This window comes from Talpa europaea (genome assembly GCF_964194135.1).
Source record: "Talpa europaea genome assembly, chromosome: 10".
Taxonomy (NCBI): Eukaryota; Metazoa; Chordata; class Mammalia; order Eulipotyphla; family Talpidae; genus Talpa; species Talpa europaea.
The window spans coordinates 15,895,024-15,910,811 of NC_140077.1; the positions used below are offsets into that span (position 1 = coordinate 15,895,024).

General features: G+C 42.3%; 1 protein-coding gene and 1 pseudogene across 5 annotated transcripts in view; one reads left to right on the plus strand and one right to left on the minus strand.

Annotated features, from left to right (window-relative positions):
* The window catches only part of SORCS1 (sortilin related VPS10 domain containing receptor 1), a gene marked incomplete at both ends in the record, with an annotated part of 470,229 nt that overhangs the window by 316,118 nt on the left and 138,323 nt on the right, over positions 1-15,788 (plus strand). For all 4 annotated transcript variants that reach the window (XM_084244881.1, XM_084244882.1, XM_084244884.1 and 1 more), the window contains one exon: positions 7,003-7,076. In XM_084244881.1, the coding sequence (XP_084101007.1) occupies positions 7,003-7,076 (74 nt within the window). The remainder of the gene's footprint in view (positions 1-7,002; positions 7,077-15,788) is intronic.
* On the minus strand, positions 2,244-2,821 carry LOC311178408 (small ribosomal subunit protein uS15-like; annotated as a pseudogene). The gene has a single exon. The product of its transcript is annotated as a small ribosomal subunit protein uS15-like (transcript).

The window sequence follows — 15,788 nt, forward strand, 5'->3', positions numbered from 1 at the left end:
AGGGATTGATGGGGCCAATGACATGTCACCATTCCTGCTCGCTCTTCATCAGCAAAGGCTGAACACTCCTATGGACGTGATTGGTCTTTTCACCTTGCTGACCGTTGGGCCCAGCATCAGCTCCTCATAAGTTTTGGAAAGATGGTATCTATGCAGCCTGCTCCCAGCCATTCTTTGTAGACTCTGCTCTCACTTCTCTTTTGTTTATTCATCTTAGCCAAACTAGGTCTCTTATAAAAAAAAAAAAAATCAAAAGCACCACTCTGTGTTCTGCTTCCTTGTTTATTTGCTCAGACTGACCCTTTCACCCTGGAACACCTTTCTCCATATCTTTCTATTAAGAAAATTTAAGCATACTCCTTACCTTTGCAGATTCTCCAAGTTTGCCTCTCCTATAAAGTCACTACAGCACTATGAACAAAATCTTAGACATTACTGTGTGTTGTCAGTGATGCCCTGATGCCAGGCCTGAGCCATTGCAAGTATCAAACTCCTTTCTCCACTGGCCTCAACAGGAAGAAAAAGACTCAATGCAGAGAAACCCATGTTCTTTCCAAGTGTGATGCTCTGCTTCTGTAGACCGGAACTGGAAGGGACCAAAACTCACTCTGGCTTTCCCTTGAGGAACCTACATCTGTTGACCAATATTTCATCTTATAACTTTCCTAAATGCTTCCAGGCTTGGGTGCATATGACATGTGACAACCTCCAGTGGCAGGAGGGGAAATGCTGTCGTGGGATGGTCATGGGGATTCTCTCACTATCCATCCAGTAGCAGCCAGTCAAGATAAAGCCCCATATCACCACTTAGCAAAGTATTATTTTAGGTACTGTGGAATGTGGCTTCCACTTCCATCCCCCAGAGTGAGTTCTGTTCCCTTGCAGGACTGCAGGAGCAGAGCAGCGGCACACACTTGGGAAGGACGTGGGTTTCTCTGGACTGATCTGAGTCTCCTTCTTCCTGTTGAAGCCAATGGAGAAAAAAAAAAAAAAAACTTGATATTTGCAATGCCTGAGGCCTGGCATTAGAAATTTATTTGAAGTCCTCAAGGTACCATCTCTTCCTTGCTAAAAAGAATGCAGTAACAGCAGCAAGAACTAGAGAATCACAAGGTAGATGAGAGCTTTGTACCCAGACCTTCCCCAGGGCAGTATTAGGATGAGGCAGATAAAATAGAACTGGCAGGATTTTCTGTCAGCCTTTTCAAGAAGTGCAATTTGCAGGCTTCCTGCCTCTAAAATGTTAAAGGCAAAGAAGGAAAGAGCAGTGAGCAGACAGCCTTGAAAAGAGCCAACAGCAGGAAGAGCTCCACCGACGGGAACCCTCTCAAGGATGCCATGTGGGGGATACAGGGACCCGCTTCCTGACTGGGCCATTGCCATGGGATCTTTGTGGTAAACAGCATCCTGTCCCATCTCCTAAAAACTTCAAACCTGTTATCATTCCTACTTTCTGTGGAATTGTATCCTTGCATAGAGTTCTTAGCTGCAAAAGAGAATTTATATTGTGTAACTGTCTAACAATCTTGATCCGATTTAGGAATTTTGAGAAGACTTGCCAGGGAGGGTGATGATGGCAAGCTTTGCATCAACACAAGGAGGTTGAATTTTCCTTCAAGGAAAGATGCTGATCTTCTGAGGATTACACCAAAATGTGAATGGGATGATGGAAATTAGAAGTTGGAATCAGCAGGTCACCTACCCTCCCTCTCTCATCCATCTGTAGGTTAGGAATCTTGGGCAAAGTCATGAATCTCTCCCAGCCCCCAATGTCCCTGGTGATGCTGACTTTATTGTTTCTTGGAGTCCATGTCCCTCATCCAGCTTGGGCTCTGCAGGTTCCTGAGGATGACTTCAGAGATGATCCAATAAGTAAGGAAAACTCATAGCAAAACTAACCTACGCAGTTGCATCCTTTGCAGCTAGCTATATTTTTATCTGCATTCCTCTTACAGCAGACAAAGGCAGATGGCAAGAAAACTAGCCAATGTGAGAGATGTCGTAAAAATTATAAACCTTCAGGAGTGGAGCAAAGCAGGAAGAGGAAGTGTTGACAACTTCAGACCAGCATAATGATAGAGTAAAGAATGAGGCCCTGAGGCTGCTAATAGATCTTGAACAGAGTTGAGCATTGGGTTGGGCTTACTAAGCTATATTTATTTAGGCCGGGAAGTGGTCTCAGGTATTTTATTTTATTTTATTTTTTTAGTTAAACAGCGCTTTTATTGCTTGAACACACAAATTTATGCAACCAGGGCAGAGGCTGTGGGTGACTCATATTTCTAATTGGGAGGGAGGACCCGCTTGGTCTTGTTACAGCGAGCCAGCCAGTGAATATGACTCTCAATCAGAATGAGACATAATTTAGCATCCTTGTCCTTTCTGTTCCTCGAAGATGCTTTTGAACAGCAACAGTTTTCTTAATTAGATGATACAGAGCCTCAGGAAGATCAGGAGCAAGTCCCTTGGACTTAGGAATTCTCAAGATTTTAATGCCTGTCACAAAATGTACTTGTGCAACGCCATGTGAGTCTCTCAGTATCACACTGATCTGTGAGGGAGTCAGGCCTTCCTTAGCCAGTTTGTAGATCTGCTCCTTCATGTCATCAGAAGTCAATTTCAGGAAGGTGGGCACGCTGTGGCGATTGGGCAGAGCCAACTGGGATAGGCCCTTCCCGGGAGCATGCATGTGACTGATCCATGATGGCAGCGCAGCGGCCAGGTGGCGAAAAAGGGCCTCATATTTTAGAATGATTTTTGACAGCAAGGATTTTCCACCTTGCTTTCTCAGTCAACCCAAATCCTTCCCCATTCCCTCTCTAAAATTTCTACTCCTTCAAGTTTTCCCTTCAGCTGTTCCCTAATTATTTTTTTTTTTTACCAGTGTTATCCACAAACCAAAGCCCTTCAAAAATAGCATCTGTGGTTGTAACAGAGGGCTAGTATCTCTCTCTCTCTCTCTCTCTCTCTCTCTCTCTCTCTCTCTCATTGCTGGAGACAACTGCTGCAGCTTTCTCTGATGTGACAGGTAGTAATGATAGTTCTCAATTCTGTGATCTGACACTCAAAGAAGCCTTGGAGCCGAAGACAGACATGGAGGGCAATACATCTTATTTAGATGCTGCCAACACTGTGAATTTTATTAGAGGACATTGACTTATTCTACACAAAAAGCCATCCCCTGGTAATGGAGACAGAATCATAGGCAAACGACTTTTATACTGTTCCCTTCTTTGTAGGGGAGAATTTTGCTGTCAGAGACCCTAGATTTAATTAGCACATTCACTGGAATGGCTGTGAATTGTTGTTTTCTCCTTTACTTGGTATAACATCAGGCTGGACAATTAACTTCTCCGGGAGACAATGTTTGAAGTAGTAGGCAGCATATATAGTGCAGCTTTGTCTGGGCGTGAATATGTAAGACCCAACTGGCAAAACCTTGGGAGTTTCAAAGGTATTGATATTTATAGGTTTTCCTTTGTTTTTGCTTTTCCCATAGCTGTGGGTTCTATGAAAGTAAAACATACTCCTCTGATAAATTACTTTTTGTCAATCCATTGAGAAGCTAATGTACTTTACTCAATTGATTCATTACTAAGGGATTTGCAGGTTACAAAGCAAGTACTTCTTCCTCCTTGATCACCTACCCTGTGCTAGGCACAGAGTACATAGAGAAAGATGTGATACCTGACATCTAAAATCTCTGATCTCATCAAAGAGACAGGGTATGGCTTCAGATATTTTAGAGTGACAATGATAGAAGGAAGCCCTGCACTAGTCTGCTAGGAAAGTGCTAAAGTGTGACCTGTGGTTTGGTACCATCTGTTGTCATATCATAGTTCTTTTTTTTTTTTTTAAGAATTTTTAATTTATGTGTACAAGAACTGGGGTGCAGGCCAGAGGTGTGGGGAGTGAGAGGATTTACCAGAAACAGTGGGGAACAGAACAGGCAGACTGACTGAAATACACTGCTGAGGGGAGCAGTGGGCGAATCAGGAGAGGTCTGCTGCGCCATGTGGGTCAGCTTCCTGGCTGGCCTGGGATTGAACTTGTGCTGCAGAGGCTGCAGATTGCTTCATAGTGTGGTGCTTAACCCCTTGTGCCACTAGGGAAGCCCCATAGTTTTTATTTTTTTAAAGATTATTTATGCATACAAGAACTGGGGTACAGGCCAGAGGTGTGGGGGATGAGAGGATTCACCAGAGAGAGTGGGGAGCAGAACAGGTAGATTTACTGAAATACACTGCTGAGGGGAGCAGCAGGTGAGACAGTAGAGGTCTGCTGCACCATGTGGTTCAGCTCCTTGGCTGGCTGGAGGATCCAACTTGTGCTACAGTGTCTGGCAGCTTTATAATGCTGTCTTTAACCCCTGAGCCACCAGGGAGGCCCTGTCATACCATAGTTCTTTGGAAGTGCCTTGTCTGGGAATTTTAGTGTGTAGAGGTTCATGGAGAAGGTAGCCTCAGTTTGGGCCTAAGAAGGAGACTGCTACTGCTACTCTGTTGCAGAGGGGATAGGATTAGAGAAGGCTGGGTAGGGGAACATGCCCAGGTGTGACTAGGGAGATGAAAGGCTGGTCAGCCAGTCCCAAAGGAAGGATGCCTTTCCAGAGAGGAAACTGAAAAGGATATTCCTGAGCTGAATCAGAGATATTTGGTTTATTGAATCCTTTGGTATACCCACTGCTTGCAGGGCCCCCAAATGCGCACAAATAACAAAGCCATCCCCTTGAAGAGGATAAAAACGAATGTCATGGGACAGACCTGACTGATCCCCAGGTTCTGAATCTAAACCTAGGGGAATCTATTAAAAAAGATGTAGAAGGGGGATAAACACACAGATGCTGGCCCCCAACAAATCCTTGGTGAGGTGAGCTCTGTAATTCCATGTGGGAGCAGGGATGGCAGCCAAGGGGGCCCTCAGAGTCCACAGAAGATTTTTAGGACACAAGTGAGTCCATCATTCACACACAGTATTATTATTGCATTTCAAAGTGCCCTGATCTTGTTACATTTGCATAAATCTCTGTGCATAAATATAGATATTAACATATATTTATACATAGATATTGGCGCATACAATGGTGTGAATTATATTTCCTTTAAGCTCATGGAAGGAAGTGCAGCTCTGGGTTTAAATAACAGCAGAGCAAGGGGAGAGGGAGAAGCAGACATGGTGGGCATTCAGGGCATGCTGGGGAACAGACACAGGGTGTGCGTCCTGAGCCTGTGTGTGTTCTTTATTAAGAGGGAGTGCATTATCCCATCCTCTGTTATCTCCTGAGGGGACCTCTCTCCCCATCTCTCTTCGGCACTCTTAAAACGAATCAAGCATGTAATTTAACCCAGAAACCTTTCCCCCCCCAAGCACAATGGGGCAGAGAAATATTCTAAGACGTGAAAGAAAAAGCCACTGATTCTCCTTGGTCAGACACCCATTTATTGTGTAGTTTGGACCCAAATGAGCTGCTCACTCCAGTAGTCAGATCTTTTAGCTTTTTTAGCCTTAGGGTGTGTTTTGGTCCCATGTATTCAGTGTCATAAAGATATCTACTCATTTGGGGGGCTTTGCTCCTCGGACATGCCACTGCTTCTGCATCCTGGGTGAGTCACCTCTGTGAGTCATTCAGCCATCACTGAGTATTGAGGCTGGTGGAGAGGATAAGGCTGGGCTGCCATGGCACTCAGTACAGTGGGACTCATCATCCATTCACTGTGGGACTCAGCAAAGTCGATGATGGAAGATCACAGCATGAGTAGGTTACAGACCAGGAACATAGTACAATGGAGATGTTTCAATTGATGTATTTCACATCAATAGTCTACTGCCATGGGAATCAGAGTGCCCAGAATGGTAGGGGTTTCTGGGATGCTTTCTGAGGACACTTCTGGAAGCCCCCATGGTCCCAAGGAGGAATAGAGATGAAATGTGGAACACTCAGCTGTAAAGATCATTGGAGAGGACAGGGTGTCAAGCGAGCAAAGAATAGGACTTAAGAGAAGAAAGACTTTTGGAGGGAATGGAGTCTAATGAAAGGTAGACCCTGCCTGTCCATGCAGCTGCCTTGGAGAGTGCCGAGGAGTGTAGAGAATGAACTTGAAATCTCACCAGCTTTACAACCATCTGTAAAATGGCCCTAGTAACACCATATAGCACAGGGATGGTGTGTAGATTAACCGCATAATACATAAGAAGCACTGGGAACACAAATGCTTGGTCCATGTGGGCTGTTTTATTATAGCCTGAAGGAAGTTCTGCTGATTACTGTTAAAAAGACCAACACTGATCCCTCTTGCCTGCAGGATCAATGCTGGGCTCTTTAACTTGTCATTCAAAGTCCTTTCCAAGATGCCCTCAACATTTCCATCTAAACTTATCTAGATAAATCAGGCTTTTCAGATTCTGTCCCTGCACATGTCACCACTTTGACCCTTGTTGTTCCCTGTGTGATTGATGCCTGTCCTGTTTTTGTCAATTTGAATGTTGTCATTCATTTGGACCTTTAGCTGAATCTGCACAAACCTGCAAAACATCCCTGATTGATTCCCAAGTCTCTTTTCTCCGTGTTCCTTTATCGCTGGCTGCCTCGTGCATTTCTTGTTACTTTCTTTAAGTTCAGGCCATGCTGTCTGCTCTTTGAGAGGCAGGTCTGGAGTTTGCACTGCATTGTACTCCACACGGAGACCTGTGCATGCTCTGACTGGTGGCGCAGGGACTTTGTCGCCAGGCAGAACAGAGTATAAATCCCAATCCGTGCAGGTGCTTAGTGGACATGTGATTTTCAATCACTACATCTTCCTCAACCTCAGTTTCCTCAACTGTAAAAAGAGGATAATGTCTGCCTTGCAGAATATATGTTAGGGTTGGGCATGATATGTGAAATGCCTAGCAAATGGTGGGTGCTCATTACATAATGCTATTATTGTTATTGGTACGATGAGCTAGTTTGTGTGTTCCATATAACATGGTGTCATGGTGCTAAGTTATTTTTCTTCTCTCCAGTTATACAGCTCTGCTGAATTTGGGAGAAGGTGGCAGCTTATCCAGGAAGGGGTTGTACCAAATAGATTCTATTGGTAAGTCTCACTTTATTCTTTGGCACATTAAGGTATAACCTAGTAAATGAGTTTTGGCCTCTTTTCTCACCTAGAACTCACACATGAGGTATGTTCTCATTGGTATATGTTGACAATCCCCAAAGGCAAGACATGACATTGTAGTAGTAAACCTTTTCAGAGAATGTTAAAGTTGTGGCACAAATTACTTGAAAAACTCAAAATAGATCATTGAGATTAGTGAAACTGTTTTGTTATATTTTGATGACACTTGTGAGATAGATATGTGAAACAAATTTAATAGCGATAGTGATTTTTATTACTAACAGGATTATACAATCATATATTACATATTCAAATAAATAAATAGATCTTATTTATTCTAAAAGTACATCTTCCTCTCACTCCTGATTTCAAATATTTTTAGTTCCTAGGCCTTCTGGACATCCTATGGGGCACAAATTAATGTTCTTAAGTTTCATATTTATTTTAGAAATGATCTGTGAATCACTATGTGGAGGGTGTATCTGTGTCTGGTGTGTTATTTGTCAGCTTGTGCTCCTATTACAATACCACAGACTGAGTAATCTCACCATGCTAGAGGCCAGGAAGTCCAGGTCACTTTATTGGCAGACTCAGTTCTTGGTGTGAGCCAGGGTGTATCAAGAAAACAGAGGGCTGCTTTCTTGCTGTGAACTCACGTGGTAGAGAGAGAGGGAGCTCTGGTCTCCCTCCTCCTTTTATAATGATGCTAATCCCATCATGGGGGCCTCACCCTCCCGACCTCATTCAATCTAATTACCCCCCAAAGGTCTCCTCTAAATACCATCACATTGGGGATTAGGATTTTAATTATGAACTAGGGAGGAGGCACAAATAAGTCCCTAACTTTCTGTCCCTGGCTCCCAAAATTCATATCCTTCTTGCATACCAAATACATTCACAAAACGCTAGAACTTAATTTAGCCATGTTCTTTGCCATTTGCAAGAAGGAACACCTTCTCCCCAATGGCCAATAACATGTTCTCCATTTTTGTCTGATATCTCATCAAAAAGCCTTTTCTGTTCGTGTTTCTACCAAAGTTTGTTTCTCAGTATTTAAGTGGTCTCCACAAATGGTTAATTTTTCTCATCTTTTTTTGAGTCTTCATCAGAATTATCATTAATGTCCATATTTTTAGCATATATACTCCAAATCCTCCACTCTTTACCTCTTACCCAGTTCCAAAGCCATTTCCATGTTTTAGAGAATTTGTTACTGAAGTACCCTTTTTGTGAGACCAGAATTTCTCCTAGTTAGCTGCCTAACAAAATACCTTAGACTGACATAAACAACAGACTTTTAGTTCTGAAGACTGAGAAATTTCAGATCAAGATGCCAGCAGATTAGGATTCCCTGGGCATGGAATCAAACAACTTTTTGCCATTTCCTTATATAGGAAGAGTGAGCCAGCACCTGCCTACTCCTCCTCTTCTTATGGACACTGATTTCTTCCTGATGTTCCACTGTCACCTCAATCTAATTAACTTGCAAAGACAATCCCCAAGACCTGTAACATTGGGGCTCAAGACCTCAGTGTATGCATTTAAGGGGGGCACACACATTCAGTGCATCCATTTTTATTTTTTTATTTTTATTTTTTAAAGATTTATTTATTTATTTATTTATTTATTTATACAAGCACTGGGTACAGTCAGAAGCGCGGGAGAGTAGAGAATTCACCAGAGCGGGGAACAGAACAGACAGACTGCTGAAGTACACTGCTGAGGGGAGCAGCGGGCGGCAGGAGAGGTCTGTGCGCCATGTGGGACCCTCACCAGTGGCCGGGGATCTAACTGGCGCTGCAGAGACTGCGGGCAGCTTTGTTTTTGTTTTTGTTTTTTTTTTTAAGATTTATTCATTTATTTATTTATACAAGCACTGGGTACAGTCAGAAGTGCGGGAGGGTGAGAGAATTCACCAGAGCCAGAGCAGGGAGCAGAGCAGGCAAAAGGAGCTAAGTACACTGCTGAGGGGAGCAGCGGGCGGCAGGAGAGGTCTGCGTGCCATGTGGGACCCTCCTCCGGTGGCCGGGGAGCAGCCGGGGATCGAACCGGCGCTGCAGAGGCTGCGGGCAGCTTCGCAACCCAACGCTCAACCACTGTGCCACCGGGGAGGCTGCGGGCAGCTTTGTAACCCAACGCTCAACGGCTACGCTACCGGGGAGGCCCCATTTTGATTTTTTTTAAATATTTCTTTATGCATACAAGAGCTGGGGTACAGGCCAGAGGCATGGGAGGTGAGAGGATTCAGCAGAGACAGAATGGGGAACAGAACAGGCAAGAGACAGAGCAGGGAACAGAACAGGCAGCTTGACTGAAATACACTGCTGAAGGGAACAGCGGGCGAGTCAGGAGCAGTCTGTTGCACCACGGGGATTGCTCCCTGGCTGGGGATCGAACTCATGCTATAGTGGCTGAAGACAGCTTCATAGGCTGTGCCTTAACCTCTTGGGCCACCAGGGAGGCCCCAGTGCATCCGTTTGTATTCTCATAGCTGTTAGTGCATGCACACTCTTCTATGCCTTATTCTTTTGTTTTTTGGTGGGGCTGCAGTTAGCAATACATGCCATTATATTAAAATGGCTACATAGCATTTCACTCTAAACATACAGATTGGAGGTGCATCTGAGGCCTATTTAAAGTAGAAAAATAAATTGCAAATGCTGGTGGAATACGTGTAGGGAGAAGAGAAACACCAGGAGTTGGATGGGGGAGAAAAAGAGACAGATCCCTGCAAAGGTTTCCAGACCTTTGGTATTGTAAACAGTGCTATCTAGAGCTTCCTCTCTGAGTTTAAATACCCCTTGTTCATGTCACTCAGAGTTCTTGAGGCAGAGACTTTTACAGAGTCAATGAGTTTCCTGCAAGTCAGTGAAAGGTATTTCCTCTCACTCCTGAAATCACAGTCTTTCCTCAGCCTTGGGCTTACAGGCAGAACTGATCACCAGCCACCTAATAGCTCCCCACCCCCACCCCAGTTCTCTCACTTCTAAGATAAATGCATTTTTATCTTTCTTATTTTCAAACACTGCCCTAAAACCCCTGTGGGAGTTGAAAGCCGGAGAACTGCATTAGAGAAATCTCTTAAAATGCCAGTGAAACTGTTTGAAAAAGTGAAAGACAAGTCATTTGCAAACAAACTGGCTCAAAGATAACACATAAAGACTTCTGTAAGGAACAATGCCCTTTTTTCTCCATCATAAAGGGACATTTATAGCTAAAGAAGGCATTTGTTGCAGAGAAACCTATTCACCTCTCTCCCACTGCCTCTCCAGCTCAGAGCTGGCTCTGGTGCTACTTGTAGAGTCCTAATTGGCCTCTCTCTTTTCAGGAATTCTACCCTAGTGGTCACCTAAGTATCCCTTCTCTGGTCAGCATTTCTTCTCTCCCTCTTTTATTCATTGTGTCCTTATTATTTTTTCAAAATATTTATTTATTTATGCATACGAGAGCTGAGGTACAGGCCAGAGATGTGAGGGGTGAGAGGATTCACCAGAGACAGAGCGGGGAACTGAACAGGCAGGTTGACGAAATACACTGCTGAGGGGAACGGCGGACGAGCAGGAGAGGTCTGCATGCCATGTGGGTTGCTCCGTGTCTGGCAGGGATAGAATAGGCACTGCAGAGGCCGCGAACAGCTCCCCAGCACTGGGCTCAATCACCTGCGCCACCAGGGAGGCCCCCATTGTGTCCTTATTTATGAGACACCTTGCATGTGTGTGTGTGTGTGTTTTCTATAAATTATAAAGTCACTTTTTGGAAGGAAAGCTCTTACTGTTTGTTTTTTATCCTCCACTTACTGGGCATTGCATGTGCATAGAAAAACATCTGAAAATAGGCGCGCAGACCTCTCCTGCCGCCCGCTGCTCCCCTCAGCAGTGTACTTCGGTCCTTCTGCCTGCTCTGTTCTCCACTCTGGCTCTGGTGAATTCTCTCACCCTCCCGCGCTTCTGACTGTACCCAGTGCATGTATAAACAAAAAGAAAGGAAGAAAGAAAGAAAGAAAGAAGGAAAGAAGGAAAGAAAGAAAGAAAGAAAGAAAACATGCCTCTATATAAAAAAAAATTATAAAAAAAAAGAAAGAAAAACATCTGAAAATAAATGAAGGACTTACAGCATCTTGAGATGACTGCTCCCTATCATTTCTTTGGTTGGTGCTAATTACAGTCTATTCTTATCTATTCTAAGAATGGAGGTCTTCTCTCTGAAAGCCTGAAAAGCAAAACCCTTGTAATCAAATGTCATAATATTGTCATCTTTAGAAAGACTTTACACATGACTGTGTATGAATTTTAATCAATCTGTCTCTTACATAAAATAAACAGTAACCCTTCCCTCTGCCTTTGGGTACAGAGAGACATCATCTCAATTCAAGCCTCACCTTGTGGTTTGCATTATTTAAACTTAAGTTATTTAATCCTCTTAACATTTTTATGAAGTAAGTCTTTCATTATCATCATCAACGGATGGGAACCTGTGGCACAGAGAGGTTAAGTAATTTGGCCAAGGTCATATAACTGGAAAGCAGCCAAGCCAGGACTCAGATGTGGGCAGTGTCTCCAGATACAGGTGCTGCTGCATCAATGGACTTGTGTGGCCTTCATTTCTGGGCTGAGTTTCTGAGCCCTGGGAACCTAGCCCATGGCATATGAGTAGAGAGAAAACCCAAAGCACCTGTGGCCACTGTGCTTACATGTGTATCCCTGCAACTGGACTTGACAAATGACTCCCAAGGGTTCTTTAAACTTGGCCTGTTTTCCAGAGAAGACATGAGACCTTGTAAATCACGTGGTGCACATTACTGTTGAAAATCTCTTGGTCTCTACCCACATCAGCTTTATTTTCTGACTCTGAGCAATTTCCTGAGGTTGGTAGGTAGAAAAAGTGTCAATCAAAGCAATATTTATTTGACTGACTCTTGGAAACCAGTTACTTCAAATTACACAGGAATTATAAGCTGCTTGGATTATTCAGTGGGCTTAATTAAAGGATACCCCATTTAGTCATTCAAGTCTGGTTGTGGGGTGTGGAAGGGACTGAGGAGTTTTCTAATGTTAAACTGAAATTTTAAGTGACCCTGGGTAATAATGTAGCATTTTCCTTAGAGAAAAATGAAGATGAATTCATATCTTTTCCTTATCACGTAGTACACTTGAGAAATAATTTTCATTTCAGCAATAGTAATTCTACCCTGGAAGTAATCAGTGGCAATTGTAAAATAATTATGGAATGTAAGATCTTATTCTTATCACAGCAGTTGCTATTAGTACTACCATAACTAACATAAATGTGAACTTTCCTTTGGAAGTTCAAATTGATTTACATGCATAGGACATCTTAGCACAATATTGCTCTCAAAAGAATAGGCATCCTTTTTTTATTTAACCGTGATAATGGTCTTACACTTTACAATGTCAGAAATTGACTAGATTTGGTGGTAGTACACCTAGAAGTTAAGGGACTCTTGTGTGAGTTCTAGGTTTACTAATTACTAAGTTTGGGATTGTGTACAAGTTACTTAACTTTGCATGCCTTGGTTTTTCCCTCTGCAGAATGAAGTTAATTAATCTCTACCTTATTAAACAAGATGCTTCTTGTGAATTTTTTACATGGCTGACACATAGAATTGTCTTGAGTGCCCACTGACTAATATAAATAACATTATTAATAATAGTGTTTGACTTTCTACAGGTGTTAGTTTTGTTTTCTCTGCTGTAGGATTCATTTTTAGGATGGCTTTCCCCATTTTGTGGCAATAATGAACATCATCAGCTTTATCCCATGCAGTCTAAGAACTTAAAAGCTTCATCAAAACAGTCTGCTTCCTTTTCTGTACATTTCCAGGGATTAAATCTGTGTGATTTGGCTGTGTCAAAGGTACCCAAGATAATACATTACTCAAGTTTGTCAGGCATATGTGAATTGAAGTAGGAGATTGAATAGAGATCCAGTTATGGTTCAAGGTTGAGGGTATGGTGACTCCTAAAAAGAAAAAAAAAAAATAGGCAGATTTTGTTGTCAGAAAAAAGGAAGCTAGATATTCATTAGATATTCATGGAGGAAGGAAATACATTTGGGAGAATTAAGTGTCAGTAAGATAAAACTCAATAGGGATTTATATTTGTTAAGTAACTATAATGATCCACATACTTGATAGAGAAATCAGAAAAAGCAGAAGATCTAACTTTATCTAGACTTCACCAGACCCAAATGTTCATTCAGATCATCACACAGTGTTATGACCTGTCCCTCAACACTACTCCCCTCTGTCTTAGCTTCACTCAGGACACTGCCTTCTTCTGGAGGCCTCTAGCAGCCTGGGTCTTCCCAGATTCACTGCAGTGGAAAAGAAAATAAGGTTTTAAGGCTTAATGCCCCAGTGACACTGCTGAGATTAAATCTCAAGGGCCCCAATTAGGTAACATGGTGACATGTAGACATTTGGGTAGAATCAATTTCAGTAAACCACCTGGGTAGAAATGAAGGGATGGGGAACTTTTACCAAAGAAAGGGAGAAGGTCAATGAGAAAACATCAGCAAGAATTACCCAAAACAGGTAGATGTTTTAATTCCCATTTTTACATGAGAAGTACATAAAAGAAAACTAAGAAAACAAAATCCCAGGAAGGTTAAATGATTTTTCTTAATGTCACACAGTTAGGAGCTATGGAGATGGAAAATTTAAACCTAAGTGTGGCTGGTTAAGGGGGCCTCTGCACCATGCCATGCTCTCTCCAGTGTGACTTCCTGACCCCGACTATGCAAGAGGCCAGTGACTGGAGCCCCAGCTCTTTGTGAAGCTGTGAGGATCCCACTCCAAAGAATGCTTGTGCTCCTCAGAGCTGCTATAGTGACAGATATTTCCTGTTGCTCTCCTATCTTTGGGCTGCACACCCAGCCATTCAAGTCATATTTGTCTATATAACCTGTGCAGGGCTCTCTCCAGCCTCAGGTTTAAGAACAGATCTATAAACTTTTGCCCACATATCTGGCTGTGATCAGAAAATAGTCTCTCACTCTAGTTCTTATTCATCCTACTGCCCATACTGAATATTACTGTTGAGCCAGTTTTAGGGTTATTTTTTCTCACTTTCATTGTCTTTGTCTAGTTAGTTTTAGATGCCCTGAGTCACCCTCCTTCACACTGGTCACTCAACACAGTGTCCTCAGGGCATCTAAGCCACTCACACCACAGGGACAGAGAAGTGGCATGAAATAGCTGTAAATTTTTTATTTCCCTGAATGGGTTCAGTGAATTCAGTAGCAAAAGATTGGGACCTCTGTGCTTTTTCTTGCCCAGGTTTCACAAACTGGAAATGGGATAGGATCTAATAATGTTGGGGGAGAAACAGTAAAACTATCAAAATACCTAGAAATTTAGTGATTTGTTAGGAAGGGAGTGCAGCTGTTTTATGAAGATATCTGCCTCATCCTTCATTCAAAACTAGGAAGCAGTTTGTTGTAAGAACTTCTAAATGAACACCATTACTGGTGTTAATTTCAAGTTAAGCTGGCAGTAGATCATCACCATTCAGAAGTTGTCTAAATATCTAACTATTATTAGAAAATGACATAATAACAGACATAAAAGATCCCAAAGACTTCAGTAAAAGTATTATTAGAAATAACTGAATAAAAGTACCAGCAAAATTAATATACAAAAATATGTTGTATTTCTATATATAGAACAAATAATGAACAGAAAGAGAGAAACCAAGAAAACAATCCCATTTATAACCACATCAAAAATAATTAAATAAAAGAGAAACCCCACGACTGGGAGAACATTTTTGCACACAACACTAATGATAAAGGACTAATCACAAAAATCTGCAAAGAGCTGATGAGACTCAACAACAACAAAGAAAATAATCCTGTCAAAAAATGGGCAGAAGAGCTAAAAAGAAATTTCTCTGAAGAGGAAATGCAAATGGCCAACAGGCATATGAAAAAATGTTCAACATCACTTGTAATCAGGCAAACGCAAATCAAAACTACCATGAGATACCATCTTACACCAGTGAGAATGGCACATATTAAAAAAAACTAGCAACAACAAATGCTCGTGAGGATGTGGAGAAAAAGGAACTCTCCTGCACTGTTGGTGGGAGTGCAAACTGGTCCAACCACTATGGAGAGCTGTGTGGAGATTTCTGGACCTACTAAACATAGAGCTTCCATATGATCCAGCAATTCCACTCCTAGGTATTTACCCAAAGGACACAGAAACATCCATTCCAAAGAGCACCTGCACCCCTATGTTTATAGCAGCAGTGTTTCAATAGCTAAGCTTTGGAAACAACCCAAATGCCCAAAAATAGATGACTGGATCAAGAAGATGTGGTACATATACACCATGGAATATTACTCAGCATTCAAAAAAGATAAATACATGCAATTTGCAGCAACATGGATGGCACTGGAAGGGATCATGCTCAGTGAAATAAGCCAGAAAGAAAAAGAAAAATACCGGATGGACTCACTCATAGCAGGAATCTAGAAAACTTAAATAAGGGACCAGGAAAATGAATAACTATAAGAAAGTGAAAATCAAAATCAACAAAAAACTATGAACCAAAGACACTCTATAGGGGGTGGGAGGTGGGGAGGGGAGGGATTGGGGTCAAAATAAGGGGATTGCAATTGTATGGGGAATATAAAAATAAAATTTATTTTAAAAAAATAATAAAA